Raw genomic sequence first — 17,287 nt, 5'->3', positions numbered from 1 at the left:
AAAGAATATGACTTTAGAAGAAAAACGCTTTCTTGTATGAAAATGGCAGATGGGGCATGCAGACAAAAAAAAAAAAATTCTTCATTCGTTCGTTCAAGAGAGAAAAGAAAATTGCATTTTCGAGAGCGCATTGAGAGACGAAAAATCAAATCATCATGAACGACACGGCGGACGAAGAACACGTCGGAAGAAGACAACAACAACAACAACAAAAAGAAGAAGACGAAGAGGAGGAGGAGTGGACCACGGTCGTGCAAAACGCGAAAAGGAAAAAGAACAAACCGCCTCTGAGTAAAGGAGGAGGAAAGAAGTCGAATGAATTTGAATCCATGAACGACACCATCGATTCCAACAATGCGAGCGCGCAAAACTCGCGGAGAAACTCATTCAACGTCGAAGAACAACAACAACAACACAAAAAGAGGTTTAACAACAACGCGAAAGGTGGAGGAGGTGGAGGAAACAGAGGTGGGATTAAAAGCGTGAACTCGTGGGACGCGTTGTTGAAGCAGAGAGATGAAGATTCGGACGAGGAGGAAGAGGAGGCGTTTGAAGACGCGAAGGAGAAGTTAAACGCGAAGGAGGACGGAGCCGCCGAAGGAGAGGAACACGGAGAAGAAGAAGAGGAAGAGGAGGATGAGGAGTTGAAACAACGGAAACAGAGAAGGAAGGAGAAGAAAAAACTGCGGAGGAAGATGAAAGCGGCGCAGCAACAGATGCAGACGGAAGAGACGAAGGAGGAAGGAGAGGCGTTGGAAGAGCGGAGCGTCGCCGTATCTTCTGAAGTTTCGGCGACTTCGAGGAGTAAACTTCCCGGCGCGAGGAGTAATATTCAAGAGGACGACGACGATACTGTGACGACGATGAAAAGGAACTCGGAGAGTTACGGGTCGTTGAACTCGTTAGACGAGGACGAAGAAGAAGAAGAAGAAGAAGAGATGGACAACAAAAACGACAGCGAAGAGTGGAAGACGGTGGAAAGTAAGAAGAAGAAATCGGGATCGTCGAACTCGGCGTCGGCGTCAAATTTAGCTAAAACGGCCATGATGCGAAAGAATTCAGGGACGACGGAATTGACGTCGATGTCGTCGTCGTCGCAACATTTACAGGAGGAAGAACAACGCCGCGGCGGTAAAAACAAGCAGAAAAAGAAAAAGAAGAAAAGCAAGTCGACTAAAAAGTCAGCAGAAGAAGAAGGAGAAGAAGAAGATAAAGGCGGTTCATCGTCCGGGTATTCTTCCGAACCGGAGTCGCCGTTAGGCACGGATAGCTCGTTTTCGCTCTCTACGCCGAATGCGAATTCGAGTCAGGAGAACATCGCACACATGCGAATGCTGGAGAAGAAGTCGAAAGAAACAGCAACAACTACATCAATATCAACCGCTACGACACCGACAAAAAAGAAGACGAAAAGCGCCGTCGAGGAGATTGCACAGATGATCACGAAGAACGCCGCGTTCAATTCCGACGACGACGATGATGTCAGCGAACGACGCAGGAAGCAACACGAACGAGACAAATCGTCCACTCGCTTTCCGAGCACGGAAAAACTCATCGTATTGCCGCCGAATTTGACTTCATCGACTTCGCCGGTCCATCGACCGTCGTCGCCGTCGTTAGGGCGCGCGAGGCGCGAAAGCGACGACAGTGGTAAGATTAACGCGTTACGAAGACAACTGTCCTCGGCGTCCAGACAACAGCAACAGTTACAACAACAACAACAACAAAGAGGCCATCACGGGCACACGCTTTCCTCCGAACGCACTTTCTCGGAAGATTTACCCTTAGTGCCTGGTCGATGGGCACATTTTGTGAACAAATTAGACGAGTGGGTGTATTTCTTCACCGACGTGTTTTGGAAATCTTTAGGCGCATTTTTGAGCACCATTTTGAATTGGTTCCGGGGAGGCACGAGTAAGAAAACCGAAGAAGCGCAACGAAGAGCGAGAGCGAATTTGAAACGCATACGCAAAGAAAACTCGAGTCAAAATTTACTTCATCTGTCGCAACAATCGACCGGAAGAACGCCTACGTATACGAGCGGTTCAGATGCTGGATATCTAACGCCTCCGTATCTCCCCTCGATGACGGGTGGCGCGAAAGCGCCGCCGGCGCAGCTCAGAACACCCGCGGTGAATCCGAAGAAATATAGCGGCAAAGATCAAAAAGATAATTTTGGCTTGGACAATCGAGCGATATTGAATCCTTACTTGGGTTGTTTTGGCGGCGCGGGCGACCGCGCGCCGAGTTTTCGACGCGCAATCGTCCCGGAAGAGGATCCGTTTGCACACAACGAACTCGTTTCATGCGTCGGGTGTTCGAAGACGAACGTTCTACCAAACGCAAAAATCGTCGCCACCGGTGGTTGGGACGGGACTATTCGCAGTTGGCGATGGAATCCAAACGTCGGTTTGTCCGGCGGCCACTCTTTATCGGGGCACACCGACCGCGTTGAGTTTCTCTCTATTGCAGATTATAGCAACGCCAGCGCAGGCATAATTCAAAAACCTTTCTTGTGCGTGTCCGGTGGTAGAGATAACACCGTTCGAGTTTGGGATTTAGAACGATCGCGTGAAACGCGAAAGATGTACGTCTTCGACGCCGTCACGTCTGGCGCTGTCGATTGGCAATCGGCGACCATCGCGGTTGGCTCGAGATCCGGCGCGCTCGGTTTGTGGGATTTAAACACTGGTCAGAAAAGAGCGAGTATCCGAGGTCATCAAAACGACGTCACGTGCGTGATTAGCTACAACGAACCGTCTTTGGATGGCGCTGGTTTGTTTGTTTCAGGAGGTGCGGACGGTGTCGTCAAAGTCTGGGATCCGAGGCAAGAAGTTGCCGCGGCGACCATGACTGGGCACAGACGCCGCGTTTTTTCCGTATGCGCCGGACCTCCCGGAGTTATTTTCGCCGGCGATTTCTCCTCCTCCGTGAAAACGCACGTGTTAGCGAGACCGTCCGCGAGACCTCGTGATTTACCAAACGCGCCAAGAATCGACGGGTGCGAAGCGCCCATTTCCGGATTAGAGTATTGCTCTTTACCAAACGCCACGCCGAAAAGTGCGACGAATCAGAGAAACTTACAAAGCGGCCAACCCTCTGGAGTGTTGGTTTCCACCGCGGCGTACTTTCCACCTTCGCAAAAGAGTAGAGAAACCCCGCTCTCTAAAGCAGTTTCGAACATTGCGAGCACTTTGTTGTTACGTAAGACGTCCGCGAACGCCTCATCGGACCATCACAAAGACGACCTCCCGGTTCTCGAAACCGCCACCAGCGGCCAAAGCCAAACGTCCACCTTATCCAGCGCTACGACCATGGGTGTCTCCGGATATTACGACGACGATGACGACACTTCCAACGACTCCGACGACTCCGACTCCTCCGACGCCCCTCTCGGCCTTCTCCACGTCCGGTGCGTCGACGGCCAAGGCGTCGGCCTCTCCGGCTCGCTCTTCGTCGAACGCGAAGAAGGCGAAGTCGTCTTGGACTCCGACGTTGACATCAACGGCGGCTATCTCTACTCCTTACCAGGTACGGAAGGCCTCCTCACGTGCGCAGCAATGAGCGCCAACGAATCCACCTCTGAAGTCTCCATCTTCGCCGGCGCCGCTTCGGGCGCCATCTGCGCTTGGTCCCAAGGCGGCGGCTTAACCGGCTTGAAACCCGCCGAAACAAATAAAGACCACGCGGAATACAGCGACGACGAATTTCACAAAGATTGGATGATGAATCATAAAACCGATGGGTTTTGGAAGTCCGAGTTCAGTGAAAGCGTCGACGTCGGGTGCGAGAAGTATTCCGTAGATTAATTAATTGTTGTATTTTTATGTTTTCGAATTTGGAGTTGATTAACTTTAAAATTTTGCAACACACAAATACCTCAGAAAAAACCACCTCGAAAGCGCTTTACATACCTAAAGAAGTTCTCCTCCTTTTGCGAAGAAGAGAGAAGAGGACGACGTAAACGACGACAAAAACAACACCAACGTAATACTAATACTAATGTTCAAAAAGTTTTCCTTGGAAGATTTCCACGGGAGCACGCAGATCAAATCCTCCGTCCAACGCGCGATTCGATCGAAAATCGCCGAACAGTTTCCCTCCTTGTGTTCCAATCGCTCGGTCAAGGATGAAGACGAGGACGACGAAAAACGCCGCCAAAAACGCCGGGATTCCTCGGATTCAGATTCAACCTCGTCGTCGTCGGATGAGGAGGAGGAAAACGAGGAAGGGCCGACGCCGTTAGATTTGTTGTTGCCGAAAAAGAACGCGGAAATCCGAGTCGGGAAGTTGGAGAACAAAGTGACTGTCGTTTTAGTGGGAAACGAACCTTTATTCTTCCAAACCGTGAAAGACGGTCCGTATTACCCAACCTTAAAAGTCCTCCACCGATTCCCACGAATGATGAAACGACTACGAACAGACAAAGGGGCGATTAAATTCGTGTTTAAAGGATCAAACATCATGTGCCCAGGGTTAACGAGCGCGGGCGCGACCATGCACGACGAGGTGGAGGAAGACGAACCGGTAGCGATATACGCGGAAGGGAAAGAGCACGCGTTAGCGGTCGGGACGTGCGTTATGAGCGCGGAAGCTATGCGAAGAGAAAATAAAGGCATTGGGGTGGAGTTGTGCCACCATTTAGGCGATGGGTTGTGGGAGTATCTGTCCAAGGTGCACGAGTAGTTCTTAGTTTTATTATGCGAGGATGATGCTATTTACGTTTAGTTATTATATTACAGCGCTTCTTCTCACTAATCGCTCCCTCCGCTCATCTCTTTACCTCCCCCGCTACCTTTCCCGTACGTTTGCTTCCCCCACGAAAACGGCACGTATTTATGTTTAATCATGTGTCTCAACTGCTGCTTCATCGTCATCGTGAACAACATGATAAAATACATCAACAATATCGGCCAAAACACTGGCACGTCAAACACCGGGAAGAAGGTCATGGAGAAGGAGACGAGCAAGCTCTTCGCGGATTTGACCCAAAACTTAAACTCTGGTAGTTTTCGAACGAATGGTCTGCAACAAAAGTAATAACGAAAAGAGAACCGGTCAGCGACGGCAACGGCCACGCGTCTATACATCGGCGCGTCGATAAAATCAAACGCGTCCTCCGAATATCATCGCGAAAACGCGACGAAGCGGAAAAGAAGAAGAAAACCGAGAAAGAGACGATGCGCAAAACCGCGTACACGGTGCTCCTTTTCTCCTCCGAATGCATTCGTAAACCGATGACGAAGCTCGAAACTTTTTCCTAAAACGTACCGGTACTCTTCGTTATTGCTGCTCGGCAACGTCGGTCCTTCACTCGCGCTCAAACTTGGGTCTCTCGCCGGCGATAAAAACCCAATCATTAAGTTCAGGTTATAAATCCCTAACCCATACGTCACGATGTAATACCCGTGGACGAAATACGCTCTCAGCGTATACATAAGCGCGAGAAAAACCCACGCGAGCCATCTGTGAAAGGCGAACGGAACGGATCGGTCCAACAGTCGTTGCATCCGTTGCGAGGATTGGATTCTGAGTTTCGAGAAGTAATCGTTCCTGTCTGGGTCTTCCGAGGCGCCGTACGCGAATGATTCCGACATTTACTCTTATTATATATCTGAGTGTGTGTGTGTGTATATCTTCTCTTTCGAGCGAGCAATCAATATTAGCGAGTTGTTGTTGTTATGTGATGTGTACTCTCTTCTATATCTCGCGCGGAGTGAGTAAAACTCTTCTTACGTTTTTTTGAAGGCAAATGAGAAAAAATTTAATTGACTGAAAAAATTCAAAAAAAAATGAGGTGCTCTTTTCCCTCTGTTTTCCCGCATAAAAGCTGCTTTTGTTGAGACACATCAGACGCGCGCTCTTTGAGCGTTCTCCGAAACAGGAGCCCAACGAGAGAACGGCGGAGGACCTTTTATTCTTTCTTTCTGCTGATTGTTGCTTGTTTTATTGCCCTTTTGTGTTGTTGTTGATTGCTTTTTTGTGTGACACAAATTATAGGATGGATTTGGACGACAACGAGGGAGGAGGAGGCGAATCATCGGAGGAGGAAACGGCGTCGTTGCTCGCGTGGATGTCGGCGAAGAAAGAAGCGATGCTGGAAGAAGAGGAAGAGGAGGAAAAGGAGGAGGATGATTCGGTGCCTCGGCAATTGCCACCGAAACTTTCCCCGATGAGAAAGAGAGGCGAAGTGTTGACGCCACCGAGCAGACTGTTAGGGGAAGAGACGAGATATTCTTCTTCGGAAGAAGAGGAAGAGGAGTTGACATTTACGACAAAAATGGAGGATGATGCGAACAAGATCGACGAGGAGTACTTCGCCAGCGAGAAAACGACGAATAAGAATACGAGTGGTGTTTCGGCGGAAGCAACGACGAAAACGGTAAACAAGCGGTTAGACGGGATGACGCTGAATAGAGAAGAGGAGGAGAAGTACATGCGAAGGAATCCGCGACGAGGGGTGGTATCGTCGTCAGGGGTGGCGGCGTCTTCGCCGTGGGAGGAAGAATATGGGAAACCGATGATACTTCCAGAGGCGAAACCGATTGGGAGTTACCCGATGACGGATTTGGAGAAAAGGACGTTGGAGTTGCGCGCGGATCCCGCGGCGAAGGACGATTTGGAGAGAGCTATTCATCTGGCGATGGAGAGAGCGACGATACCGATAAATGGTAGTGTTGGCAAGACAGTTGTGAGCAAAGAGGTGGGAAAAGAAGAAGAAGAAGAAGAAGAAGAAGAAGATTTAAAGCGCGCCGCCGCTCATAGTAGAAAGCTCGCGTTGCAAAATAGAGATTTTAGAAGTGTAGAAAACGTCGCGGAAATCAGGGAAAGCGCGATGAGAGTGAAAACGTGGTTTCGCGCGCTCGGCGTCGAGCTCAACGAAAACGTGTTGGTATCCGCCAGAGATGACGACGAAAACGAGACGGACACGTTTGCTCGAGCGTTGACCAAAGCTGCCACGGATGGGAGTTTGTTGAAAGAAATCGTAGAATCCGAATCAAAAGTTCGCATTCCATCGAGCGTCTTTGCGGCTTCTTCGTCGATTACGGAAGGCGTTTTGAAACATTTGCGAACGGTTCCAGGTGTTAAACCGCGGTTTTTGTGGTGCCAAGACGAAATCGAAACGGGCGTTGACGTCGAAGCGACAGTTGGTTTGTTCGATGATATCAGAACGTGCGGTAGATGGCGCTAAAAAATCACACTACACATTTGTTTGTACTATTATTGGACTTTTTGCGCGCCTCCTCTTCTTCTTCCAAGCCTCCCCGTTCGAGAGAGTCTCGGAAAGAGAAACCAAAAAACCCAGTGTTCGCCTTTGGTCCGTTCAAACACCGCTTTTACCCTCGCCTCTTCCACGTGCTTACTCAATCCCGACGCGTCTCTTGCCATCGACTCGGGACTCCCGCCGCGCTCTTCTCTTTCCCGTTTCGCTTTTAAAGACGCGACGTAAAATTCGCCTCGTTTGACCGCCATGTACGTTTGGTAAAATAAACCAAACGTGAGAGGAGTGATGGTTGCAGTTGCTAATACGACTATGCACCACGTGCCAATCCACGTGTCTTCGCACGCACTCACGTATTTCAAAGCGAAAGTGCAATACTGTATGAGCGCTCCGGTTGACGTCGGGAAATGCCCTATGTGTTCGTACGTGTTCTTGCCAAAGTATTTATCCGTGCCACTCATGACTCTCTCGTACGGTTTCATAAACGTCGCTCTTTGCGACGTGAACGGTAACAAAATGGCAACGGTAAACGCCAACGCGCATCCCAACGAACACCACAAGCAAAAACACGTAAACGCTCTCACGTTATGTTTGCCGACGCAGTTTTGTAAAAACGGACAGTGGTGGTCTAAATCGACTATGCACTTATTGCACGTGGAGCAATGAGAGGTCCCAAACGGTTTCACGTCATCACATTTGATGCAATACGCGCAATTTCTAAACGAGTCTCGAGGCACGATGGTCGTCGGATGTCTCTCCGTTGTCTCCGTGCCGTTTTCGATATCCGTCTCAGTCTCGTTCTCCAGATTTTGACGTTGCTGCTGACACCACGGCACCGGCATAATCCCATTCCGGTTACTATTTCTATCACTAGTATTACGTCTACCACCACTCTCTACGTCTTCCTCGTCGCTTTCGCTCCCACTCATACTCCCTTCCCCGTCCTCTCGCAACTGGCGAATGCTCTTCGGCCGCGAAAGAATCGACACCGCGTAGTTCCAATAAATGTTCGCGCACGCGAACATCAACAGGCATCTCAATCCAAAACTCGTCGCCAAATCCATCATTCGCGCGTTCGTCGTCCTTTCCATCATCTCCCCTTCAACATTTAAAACTCTTTTCTCTCTTTCCGTCGTCAACTTTGGAATGGACACTTCGTACGTTTTCGAGACTAAATAATACACCAAACACAGAACGGTTGGTATTAAAATCCTTCCCATCGTTCTCGCGAGACATCTCGCCGGCAAAACGAGACAAAACTCTTTCACTCCTTTGCCTTTGCATCCCCCGAGTCCTCCTTTTCCTCCTCGCGCGAAAAAAGCGGCGGGAGAAGACTCGAGCGACGAATTCATCGCCCCGCAGTGCCCGCACAAAAACTTGGGGGCGAGCTTCCTCGGGAGATTGGATTTCTCTCCGTCGTTTTTATCGTCGTCATCACCGAATAAAGGAGGAGGTTGTAATCGCGCCGAGCATCCCCAACACTGGACGAGCGAGGAAACGCCCTCTCCTCCTCCTCCGAGTGGTGTTTTTGTCGGTCGATGCATCACAGATGTCGCATCAAGTGTTTATTCTGCCGTTTTTGTATGGAAATCCTTCAGAATTGCATCGCTCGGGAAAGAGAAACGATGTCGTGGAAACGACGCGAAGTTTCAGCGATGATGACGGCGACGACGAGGAGATATCTCCTCCTCAGGCATCTCTCCTCCTCATACACAAGCGGAAAAGGAGGTGGAGCACACGCGCGCATCGGTAGGGGCTTTTGGAGGCGTCAATATCATCATCAATGTGCGAGCTTTACGAAGAGCGCTTTCCCCGTGGTTTCCCGGGAAGGATTAGTGTTTTGGAGAGGATTCGCCGCGCGGAGTAGTACGAACACCGCGCGCGATGGCGGAAGGAACCAGGCGTTTTCGAGTGCTTCATCTGTGTTGTCTTCGAACAGAAGCGCTTCGAGCAGCAGCGGGGGCGAGACAGACGACGACAGTGATGATGAGAACAAGAACTACTCAGAGAGAGAAAAAGAAGAGCAAAAACGAGGACTACTCCTGCGAGAAGAAGGAACATCCGAAACATCCTCTTCTTCCTCTGTGACGAACAAAATCGTAAACATTCCAAACGCGTTATCCGTGGGTCGAGCAGTATCCGGTCCAATCATATCTTACATGATCATCCAAGGTCCAGATGTGTATTCGAGCGAGCTCGTGTTGACGTCGATAGCGCTGGCGGGGATTTCGGATTACGCGGACGGGTACCTGGCGAGGAGATGGAACCAAACGAGTAATTTCGGTTCTTTTTTCGATGCCGCGGCGGATAAGATTTTCGTCAGTTCCGTCGGGGTCGGGATGGCGGCGTCTGGGCAGCTGCCGGCGTGGATCGTTGGTCTGTTCGTGTTGAGGGATTGTGGTTTTTTAGCGAGCGGGTTTTGGCGGCGAGCGAACGCGCTCAAGTTTGAAAATTTGACGTGGCGACAGTATTTTGCCATCGACACGGTGAAGAGGGAGGATGAAAGGGAGGACAACGGAGTCACAGAAGAGAGCGGTCGTGGTGAGAGCAGCAGTAGCGTGGAGAATAGCGACACCTCTCGAGTGGCGGCACGGAAAGAGAAAAGCGATTGGGAAGCGTTCAACTCCACGGAAAAGTGGGAACCGCTCTTCGTCGGCAAAGTCGCCACGGCGTTACAAATGGGTCTCCTCGCTGTCGCGTGCGGGCAAACGCTCGACCACATCCCGCTCCTCTTCGACACGTACGAGACGCAAAAGCAAGTCATTTCCACCACGACTGAAAACTTTGCCCACTTCACCTTCGCCGCCACCGCCTACGCCACCGCGCATTACGCCAAAGCGTACTTCTCGCACCCCGGATGGAAAGAACTGAAACAAAAGCGAGAAGAGAGAAGAGAAGAGAGAAGAGATTACGTCCGAGCGAGCGTTCGCGATATTCGCGATTCCGCGAAAACCAAGTACCGAGTGAGCAAAGAGAAAATTTTACAACGCGTGGCGAAAAGCGAAACCGACTTTCGACAAAGACGACAGAGCTTAAAGCGACACAGGCAACACCAACATCAGCAGCAGCAAGAGACGACGACATAAAGCGTCGTCGAATAATGAGTACGCGACGATTGTTTTTAGACCGAAGGCATCAAGGAGCGCAGAAAGTATCTTCGGGAATAGTTCACATTAGTTATTTAGTTCATAAAGTCTATAGGAGCAGCAACAGAGTAATGTATTCGTCCCAACTTTCCTCACAACCCACCCGCAAAAGGACACGCGAGAGAGACAGAGAGAGAAGAAATGAACGAATCTCACCCTCCTCTGGACGAAGCCGCGAAAACTGCCTTATTCCACGCGCAAAACGCCGTCCTCCACTGCAAACAAAGTTGGAAAGAGCTCAAAGACGCGCTCGGGAAAACGACGAGAAATATCGCAGAAAACGTCGACTCGAAAGCGTGCGAAATGCATTTTCTCAAGCTCGAGGAATCGATCAACCACGTCGAGAGGACGTACGAAGAGGTGAAACGAGACGCCGTGTTATCAAACATGCTTCGCGAAGCGAGAGAATCGAGACCGCCGTTCGTTTTAACCGCGAAAATTCCAAAGGAACGAAGCGCGTTCTTCGGGAGTTCGCTCGGGAATTTGCTCTCGCATTACGAGGGGAGATGTGCACGAAAAAAGGAGTTCTTTGAAGGCGCGGAGAAAAAAATGAAAAAAATGATTGGCGGAATGACACCGTACGACGGCTCTGTGATCGCGTACGCGGTGGACGAACGCGGGAAACGAATCGGGTTCAACGCGTTCGAGGTGAACGAGAAGTGTCATATGGTTAAAGTTATATCGAGCGGGAATTTTGAGTGTCGAGCGCCGTGGGACGGGTGGAACATCGAGAGTATTTTAGAGTTGGAGATTGGGCCGGACGACTGGAAGAAGAGGGAGGAAGAGGAGAGAGAAGAAGAGGACGAGGAGGTGGTGGAAGAGCCGACGAAGAAGAGAGCGAAGAAGGTTGCGAACGCGAAGAAGAGCTGGACGGACGGACCGGGGAACGTTGTCGCGAAAAAAAAGGACGAGGATGCTTCTTCTTCGATCGCGTTGGAATTCGCGAAAGTATCGCTGCGGAAAAAGAGCGTCGCTGAAATGGTCGGAGAGAAGAACGAAAAGAAAGCGTTCGAGAAGTTTACGAAAATGGCGAGAGAGAGGGCGAAGGAAAATATCAAAAAGTATTGCGGCGACGACGGGAAGAAAGGCGCGGCGGTGATGGCGTTGGCGATGTTGTTGGAATGGTTTGAAGATTTTCACACGACGAGTAGAGCGGCGAAGAAAGCGAAAGAACGCGACGATAACGGCGGCGGAGGAGGTAACGAGATGGAAGCCGATCCGAGAACGTGTGGGGTGGAGGTGCAAAAACGGTACTTACCGGAGTATTACAAGGATAGCGAGACGAAAAATATGACGTACCAGGACGTCGCGAAGCAAGAACAAACAAAGGAGAAGAAGGGGGAGAAAGCAGAGGAAGGAGAAGAAGAGGAAGAAGGCGAGGTGAAGGAATAACAATGTGTACAATATGTAGTAGATAGAAATAGAAATTTAGAAAATGTAGACACACAAGCAGCGCGTGACTCAATAGAAATTGCAAAGTGCTACTAATGATAGGTAGTGCGATTAGATACTACTACATGGTGAAACAAACTACACGCAATTTTTCTACAAACCGTCGAGGTAATCCATCTTCTCGTCAATGGTCAATAAACTTTCCTCGTCCAGCGTCCAACCCATGGCGTTTTCGATATCCGCAATCTGTTCGACTTTCTTCACGCCGGGGATTGGAATGGTGCCTTTGGTCACGCAATAATTCAACATCACCGATACGCTCGATTTCCCTCCGCTGTTCACTTGACCGATGAAATCGCAAAGTTTATTCATTATGACATACTTCTCCGCGATTTCCGTCGTCTTCAACGCCTTCAAAGGCGAATACGCAACCACCTTCACGTCTCGATCTTGACAACTCCGCAACAATCCTTCCTTTTCCGCTTTCCGATTTAAAATTGAATACTCCACTTGATTTGACGCCAACGGGATCCCCCTCTTATCTAAAATATCGTACGCTTTTTCCAGCTGCTCTTTGTTATAGTTGCTCACGCCGACCGCTTTGGTCAGTCCCAAATCTAAACTCTCCTCGAGCGCGCTCATCAAAACTTCTTGCGAGAACGACGGAAACGGAAAATGGATCGACCACAGGTCCATCGGTCGATTGTTCATTCGTTTCACGCTCTCCTTCCCGGCTAGAACTAAGCTTTCCTTCCCGAGTCGAAACCCGCCACCTAACAACGCGTTCGTCCATGGAATCGTGAACACTTTACTTCCAATCACGACTTCCGATTCGTCCTCCGCTTCCTCCTCTCGACACCTCGACAAGATATGTTCGCTGCTCTGTTCAAATTTTGTATTCTTATACCCGTACACCTCCGCGGTGTCGAAGAAATTCACCCCGCATTCTCTTGCTTTTCTGTACGTTTCTTTCAAATCTTTCTCGCGGTATTGCTTGTTGAATCCGTAGCTCTCGTCGCCCCACGAAATGGTCCCGAGTCCGATATCCGAAATCGGGAGATTTTCGTTTCCGTCGACGGTTTTTAGATACAACGACTTCGAATTCGTGTTCGATGACATCGCGCGACAGATTTTGCTCGTTTTTCTTCGTCGTCTCGTAAAAGGCACTCTGTTGCTCGCGTTGCTGCTGCTCGGCAGCGAGGATTGAGGAGACCGCATCCCGGGGAAAGACGTGTGTATGATGTATAAAACTTTGGAGAATTGGAAAAATCTCTTCAGAGAGAAAGAGACATGACGCCGGAGGAACAGCAACACTCATGTCCTCCTCCGCGAGGAAAAGGAGACGAAGCAGAGCGTTCACTTCGACGGAAAATCCTCGGTCAGCGCGCTATTCTCAAACGCGCTCGAAATATGACGCGCATCGCGTTTGATGCGTGGACATCCGCCGTACATTTGAGGAAGAAATTAGAGCGGACGAAGCAAAAGATGGAAACGCGATTGCGACGGAAACTCATCAAAGAGTGGCACTTGACCGCGGTGAAAATGAGAAACGCGAGGGAGGACAGGAAGAGGGTGATGAAAACGACGTTTCGACTGTGGAGGATGAGTTTGAGAGTGAAAGATGACGACGAAGGAGGAGAAGATGGGACACTTGCAACGACTGCAAACCGTAACGGTCAAAACAAAGAAGAGGAGGAGAAAAAATGTTCACTTGTGCGAAAGATGTTTCATCGATGGCACATATCCGCGCTGAAACAACGAAGAAACGAACGAGAGAAGGAATTCGTGAAGGTGGAAGTTCGAGAGCGAGTGTTGGGAGAAAACGCGAAGGAGATGAAAGCACGATGGAAATCGGAGGCGAGGAAGACTCGAGCGTGCGAAGACGCGTTGGAGGCGTTGCAGAGCGCCGCGGTGAAGGAGCTGGAGGGTGAGAAAGAGAATGCGCGCGATCATCGCAGAGATGATGGTGAGTATGGGAATAATAATAATAATAATAATAAGAGACGGGAGCGGTTGCGAGAGGCGTTGATGAAACAGAAAGTGCGCTTGCTCGAGGAAATCGAAAGAGAAGAAAATCGCGAACGGATACGAGCGCGGTTCGGGAGCTAGATAGCATAAAGTAGTCGGCGCAGAGACAAAAGCAAACACTCCGCAGCAAAAGCAATAGCGTGATAGGAAAATGTGAAGTACGACTTAGTAGTAGGATATTTATTAGAGCTAAAATGTACCATATCTATAATTTAGTAGTCGTCGTAGTGACGAACTTTCTTCGGCGGCGCGGACAAGAAGTCGGTATACTCTTGCGCCGGCGCTTTTTGCCACTTGTTCTCCGCCCACAAGTCCGGAGTCAAGAACTCGTACGTAGATCTCAACGCGAAGTACGTCGCCTTCACAAAGTTACCCAACGTTCTCGTGTGGCCTCTGGAGCACGTAAACACGTCGTGAATACCCGCCATGACTAAAACCTTCTTCGGCGTTTGCGCGGCAACAACACCAGTACCCTTCGGCGCAGGAATCAAACGAATGTGAACGGAACCGCACTTGCCGTGAACCTTAGTCGGCACGGTGTGCGGCGCGCCGAGCGCGGCGCCCCAATAGCCTCTTCTCACCGGAACCATGTTCAACTTGGCCAAAATCATAGAACCTTGAATAGAGTGCGCGACTTCCTTGCACGCTTTCACGCCCAAACCAATGTGACCGTTGCTGTCCCCGACGACGACGAACGCCTTGAATCGCATGCGTTGACCCGCGGAGGTTTGCTTTTGCACCGGCATGATCTTCATGACTTCGTCCACCAAGTTGGCGCCGATGAAGTAATCGACGATTTGGTACTCTTTGATCGGGATGGAGTGGAGGTAGATTTGCTCCAGCGATTTGATTTTGCCCTGTTTAATAATAGTAGAATAAGAGTGAAGCGTTTTGGTGAGCGTTAGGTCTTCGCATCGATGAAACCGGGAGGACGTTTCGAAAATCCTCGCGCTTGCGCAAAAGCCCTCTCGTCTGGGTCCTAAAACGCAAAGATGAAGGAAAAAAACCCGCGCGGAAATCGCGCTCGATGACCACGTCGCGACGCGCACGTCCACATAAAAATGACATCAAAACATCCCTCCATAATGTCCCGAACGAAGCGCATCCATCCCGCGCTCGTTTTTCGCGCCTCCTCCATGATGTCTCTCAATGTATACAAAAACAAAAACGTACCGCTTGGACCAATCTCCCTAACTTTGTGCACGGCGTCCAGACGTCTTTCTCGTCCTTCCCACCTCTGCCACCGCGACCGCCGCGACCACCACCGCGACCGCGACCACCTCGGTCGCCGCCTCGACCTCCTCGGTCACCACCGCGACCTCCTCGGTCGCCGCCGCGGCCAAAACCGCGCGAAAATCCACCTCTGTCCGATGATTCTTCAGCCATTTTTTTGTTGTTCTGTGGTTTGTCTGCAAAAATTTGCGTGTGAGAAGTGAAGACATTTGACACGTTTAAGGCAATTTTGAAAGCTTATTTAAAATACGCTATTCTATTCATACACAGTATTACGCAAGTACAACAGAGCATCAACCTAAAAGGCTTGTAGTGAGTAGTAGAAGTATCAGTAGTAGTAGTAGTAGTAGTAGTAGTAGTAGTATCATCATTCATTCAATTCAGTCTTCTTTCAACTGCTTCCTGAGCGGGGACTGGCGGGAGAGCAAGCGCCAAGAGTTCACGCTTAAGCGGACGAAGTGAAACTGCGCGAGCGCGAACCAGGCGGCTTGGATGCCGAAACCGGCTTTTAAGGTGAACCCTAAACCGATCCAAGCGAGAAGGGCGTTTGGGACGTACGCCATGGACATGAATTTGGTATCTCTGCCAGCTAATAAGCATCCCTCGGAGGCCATGGAGCTGGTGTGTAAAAGCAACGCCAAGGAAGACACCGGGGAGATTTCTTTCATCAAAGCCGCGACCGTGCTGTCTGTGGTGAAGGAATACGGGAAGTAGACAGGAACAATTCTAGAGAAAACAGCGGAGAAACATCCGATGCACAGAGCGGCCAATAATAAGCGTTTGGCCATTTCAAACGCTCTCGTTTCGTCGCCTAACTGCGCCGGTAAGAACGTTTGCGCAGCTTGCGACACGCCGTCGCCGATCACCGCGAAGAAGAAGTACACGGTGAACATAACCCCGTTCGCGGCAGAAAATGCCGGTCCTAAAGCTGTTCCCGAACGAATCGTACTTCCGACGAAAATAGCTTTCACTAACGTCACGAAAAATACCGGCGAGGCAATCTTTCCAATTCGACTAATCGCCGCTAAACTCGGCAATCGCAAAGGCATCCGCAACGGCGGCGGCCCGTTTAACCGGTACCCCAAATCATCTTTTCTCGCGTCGCATTTCTTTCCTCTCGTAACCATCGCTCTGACGAACAACACGGTCACCACAATCTGCGCGAAAGTTGTCGCCCACGCCACCCCGGCGATCCCAGCTTTCAAGAAAAACACCGCCACGAAGTCGCCGACGCCGTTGATCGCGGCGGCGACCAACGTCGCTTTTAAAGGCGTGTACGGATCTTCCGTTGCCAAGTGCGCGGATTGCATCACAGAGCAAGCGATGGCCGCTGGAAACGCTATCAATCTAATCTTTGCATACGTCGCCGCGTAAGGAATCAACGCCAACGAATTCGCCCCGACGTACTTCGTCAACCCGGGAACGTGAAACGCGAAAAGAATCGCGGCGACGACGCACCCCATCCCGGTACTCATGACCAAAACATCGTTCACCGTCCTCGCATCTTCCTCCACCGCTTCCGGCGTATTCTTCCTCCTCGCTACAATCCGGTCTCTCGCAATCAACGTCGTCGCGCTCACCGCAAATGCCGAACACAAAATGTAACACGTGTGCCCCACGTACACGCTCGCCGGCGATATCGCCGCCAACTCAATCGTCGACGTCAATCCAACCATCGCGGTATCTAACAAACTCAAAATTGGATCGCACAACCATATCGCCATCGTTGGTAACGTAAACGCGATCAGTTCAGCAACCGATGTCACTTTCGCCGTTTGCGGTGACGGTAAGGTGTTCTCGATGGCTTGACTCGTTAAGTCTCGTTTTTGTAACTCGTTGATATCTTCGGTTATGATTTCCGAATCCGGAGGCGAGAGGATGAACTCGTCCACCGAGCTCGAATTTACGTCAACAACAGAAACGACATCTTCTGAACCTTCCTCGAGTGCCATCTTTTTTGAAACTTTTTTTCTCCCTTTATTAAACCGCCGGGGCTTTCCTCGCGCGTTCGTTAAAAACACATTCGACGACGACGACGGAATCTCATCGCGGGGAAGAGGAGTCGCGTGACGACTCTTCGCGGCCCCAAGAACGCGTAAAGGAGTGCGAGGCATCGTCGATAAAAGCCTCTTGTTTGTCAGCGCTGCTCGAACAACCGTCGTCGTCTGAATCGTCATCCTCACTCTTTGGTCGTTCTCGTCAAAGCGCGTTTTTTTATGCAGCCAATTTTGGATAAGACACACGAGGCAACACCAACTGGTAAGCA

General features: G+C 50.3%; 11 protein-coding genes across 11 annotated transcripts; 6 read left to right on the top strand and 5 right to left on the bottom strand.

Annotated features, from left to right (window-relative positions):
- Positions 1-155: 155 nt before the first annotated feature.
- Positions 156-3,809, top strand: Bathy12g02310 (hypothetical protein; the record flags this gene model as incomplete). The annotated part of the gene is made up of 1 exon (XM_007509640.1): positions 156-3,809. The coding sequence occupies one exon, from the start codon at positions 156-158 to the stop codon at positions 3,807-3,809; it is 3,654 nt and encodes a 1,217-aa protein (XP_007509702.1).
- A 193-nt stretch (positions 3,810-4,002) lies between these two features.
- On the top strand, positions 4,003-4,686 carry Bathy12g02300 (predicted protein; the record flags this gene model as incomplete). The annotated part of the gene is made up of 1 exon (XM_007509944.1): positions 4,003-4,686. One exon carries the CDS (start codon positions 4,003-4,005, stop codon positions 4,684-4,686), a length of 684 nt encoding a protein of 227 aa, XP_007510006.1.
- A 68-nt stretch (positions 4,687-4,754) lies between these two features.
- Positions 4,755-5,597, bottom strand: Bathy12g02290 (predicted protein; the record flags this gene model as incomplete). The annotated part of the gene is made up of 2 exons (XM_007509985.1): positions 4,755-5,025; positions 5,272-5,597. 2 exons carry the CDS (start codon positions 5,595-5,597, stop codon positions 4,755-4,757), a joined length of 597 nt encoding a protein of 198 aa, XP_007510047.1.
- A 404-nt stretch (positions 5,598-6,001) lies between these two features.
- Bathy12g02280 (unknown protein) lies at positions 6,002-7,192 on the top strand (the record flags this gene model as incomplete). The annotated part of the gene is made up of 1 exon (XM_007509609.1): positions 6,002-7,192. The coding sequence occupies one exon, from the start codon at positions 6,002-6,004 to the stop codon at positions 7,190-7,192; it is 1,191 nt and encodes a 396-aa protein (XP_007509671.1).
- A 132-nt stretch (positions 7,193-7,324) lies between these two features.
- Positions 7,325-8,766, bottom strand: Bathy12g02270 (unnamed protein product; the record flags this gene model as incomplete). The annotated part of the gene is made up of 2 exons (XM_007509853.1): positions 7,325-7,349; positions 7,442-8,766. 2 exons carry the CDS (start codon positions 8,764-8,766, stop codon positions 7,325-7,327), a joined length of 1,350 nt encoding a protein of 449 aa, XP_007509915.1.
- An 81-nt stretch (positions 8,767-8,847) lies between these two features.
- On the top strand, positions 8,848-10,308 carry Bathy12g02260 (CDP-diacylglycerol--glycerol-3-phosphate 3-phosphatidyltransferase; the record flags this gene model as incomplete). The annotated part of the gene is made up of 1 exon (XM_007509973.1): positions 8,848-10,308. One exon carries the CDS (start codon positions 8,848-8,850, stop codon positions 10,306-10,308), a length of 1,461 nt encoding a protein of 486 aa, XP_007510035.1.
- Positions 10,309-10,509: 201 nt separating this feature from the next.
- Positions 10,510-11,760, top strand: Bathy12g02250 (unknown protein; the record flags this gene model as incomplete). Its single annotated transcript, XM_007509926.1, has 1 exon — positions 10,510-11,760. The coding sequence occupies one exon, from the start codon at positions 10,510-10,512 to the stop codon at positions 11,758-11,760; it is 1,251 nt and encodes a 416-aa protein (XP_007509988.1).
- Positions 11,761-11,913: 153 nt separating this feature from the next.
- On the bottom strand, positions 11,914-12,978 carry Bathy12g02240 (predicted protein; the record flags this gene model as incomplete). Its single annotated transcript, XM_007509764.1, has 1 exon — positions 11,914-12,978. The coding sequence occupies one exon, from the start codon at positions 12,976-12,978 to the stop codon at positions 11,914-11,916; it is 1,065 nt and encodes a 354-aa protein (XP_007509826.1).
- Positions 12,979-13,170: 192 nt separating this feature from the next.
- Positions 13,171-13,869, top strand: Bathy12g02230 (unknown protein; the record flags this gene model as incomplete). The annotated part of the gene is made up of 1 exon (XM_007509819.1): positions 13,171-13,869. The coding sequence occupies one exon, from the start codon at positions 13,171-13,173 to the stop codon at positions 13,867-13,869; it is 699 nt and encodes a 232-aa protein (XP_007509881.1).
- Positions 13,870-14,000: 131 nt separating this feature from the next.
- Bathy12g02220 (40S ribosomal protein S2) lies at positions 14,001-15,174 on the bottom strand (the record flags this gene model as incomplete). Its single annotated transcript, XM_007509846.1, has 2 exons — positions 14,001-14,753; positions 14,962-15,174. The coding sequence occupies 2 exons, from the start codon at positions 15,172-15,174 to the stop codon at positions 14,001-14,003; spliced, it is 966 nt and encodes a 321-aa protein (XP_007509908.1).
- Positions 15,175-15,401: 227 nt separating this feature from the next.
- On the bottom strand, positions 15,402-17,198 carry Bathy12g02210 (predicted protein; the record flags this gene model as incomplete). The annotated part of the gene is made up of 1 exon (XM_007509614.1): positions 15,402-17,198. The coding sequence occupies one exon, from the start codon at positions 17,196-17,198 to the stop codon at positions 15,402-15,404; it is 1,797 nt and encodes a 598-aa protein (XP_007509676.1).
- Between the last annotated feature and the right edge of the window lie 89 nt (positions 17,199-17,287).

This window comes from Bathycoccus prasinos (genome assembly GCF_002220235.1).
Source record: "Bathycoccus prasinos genomic : Chromosome_12".
Classification (NCBI taxonomy): Eukaryota; Viridiplantae; Chlorophyta; class Mamiellophyceae; order Mamiellales; family Bathycoccaceae; genus Bathycoccus; species Bathycoccus prasinos.
The sequence above is the reverse complement of the archived record's forward strand: the minus strand, read 5'-3'. Positions and strand labels throughout refer to the sequence as shown.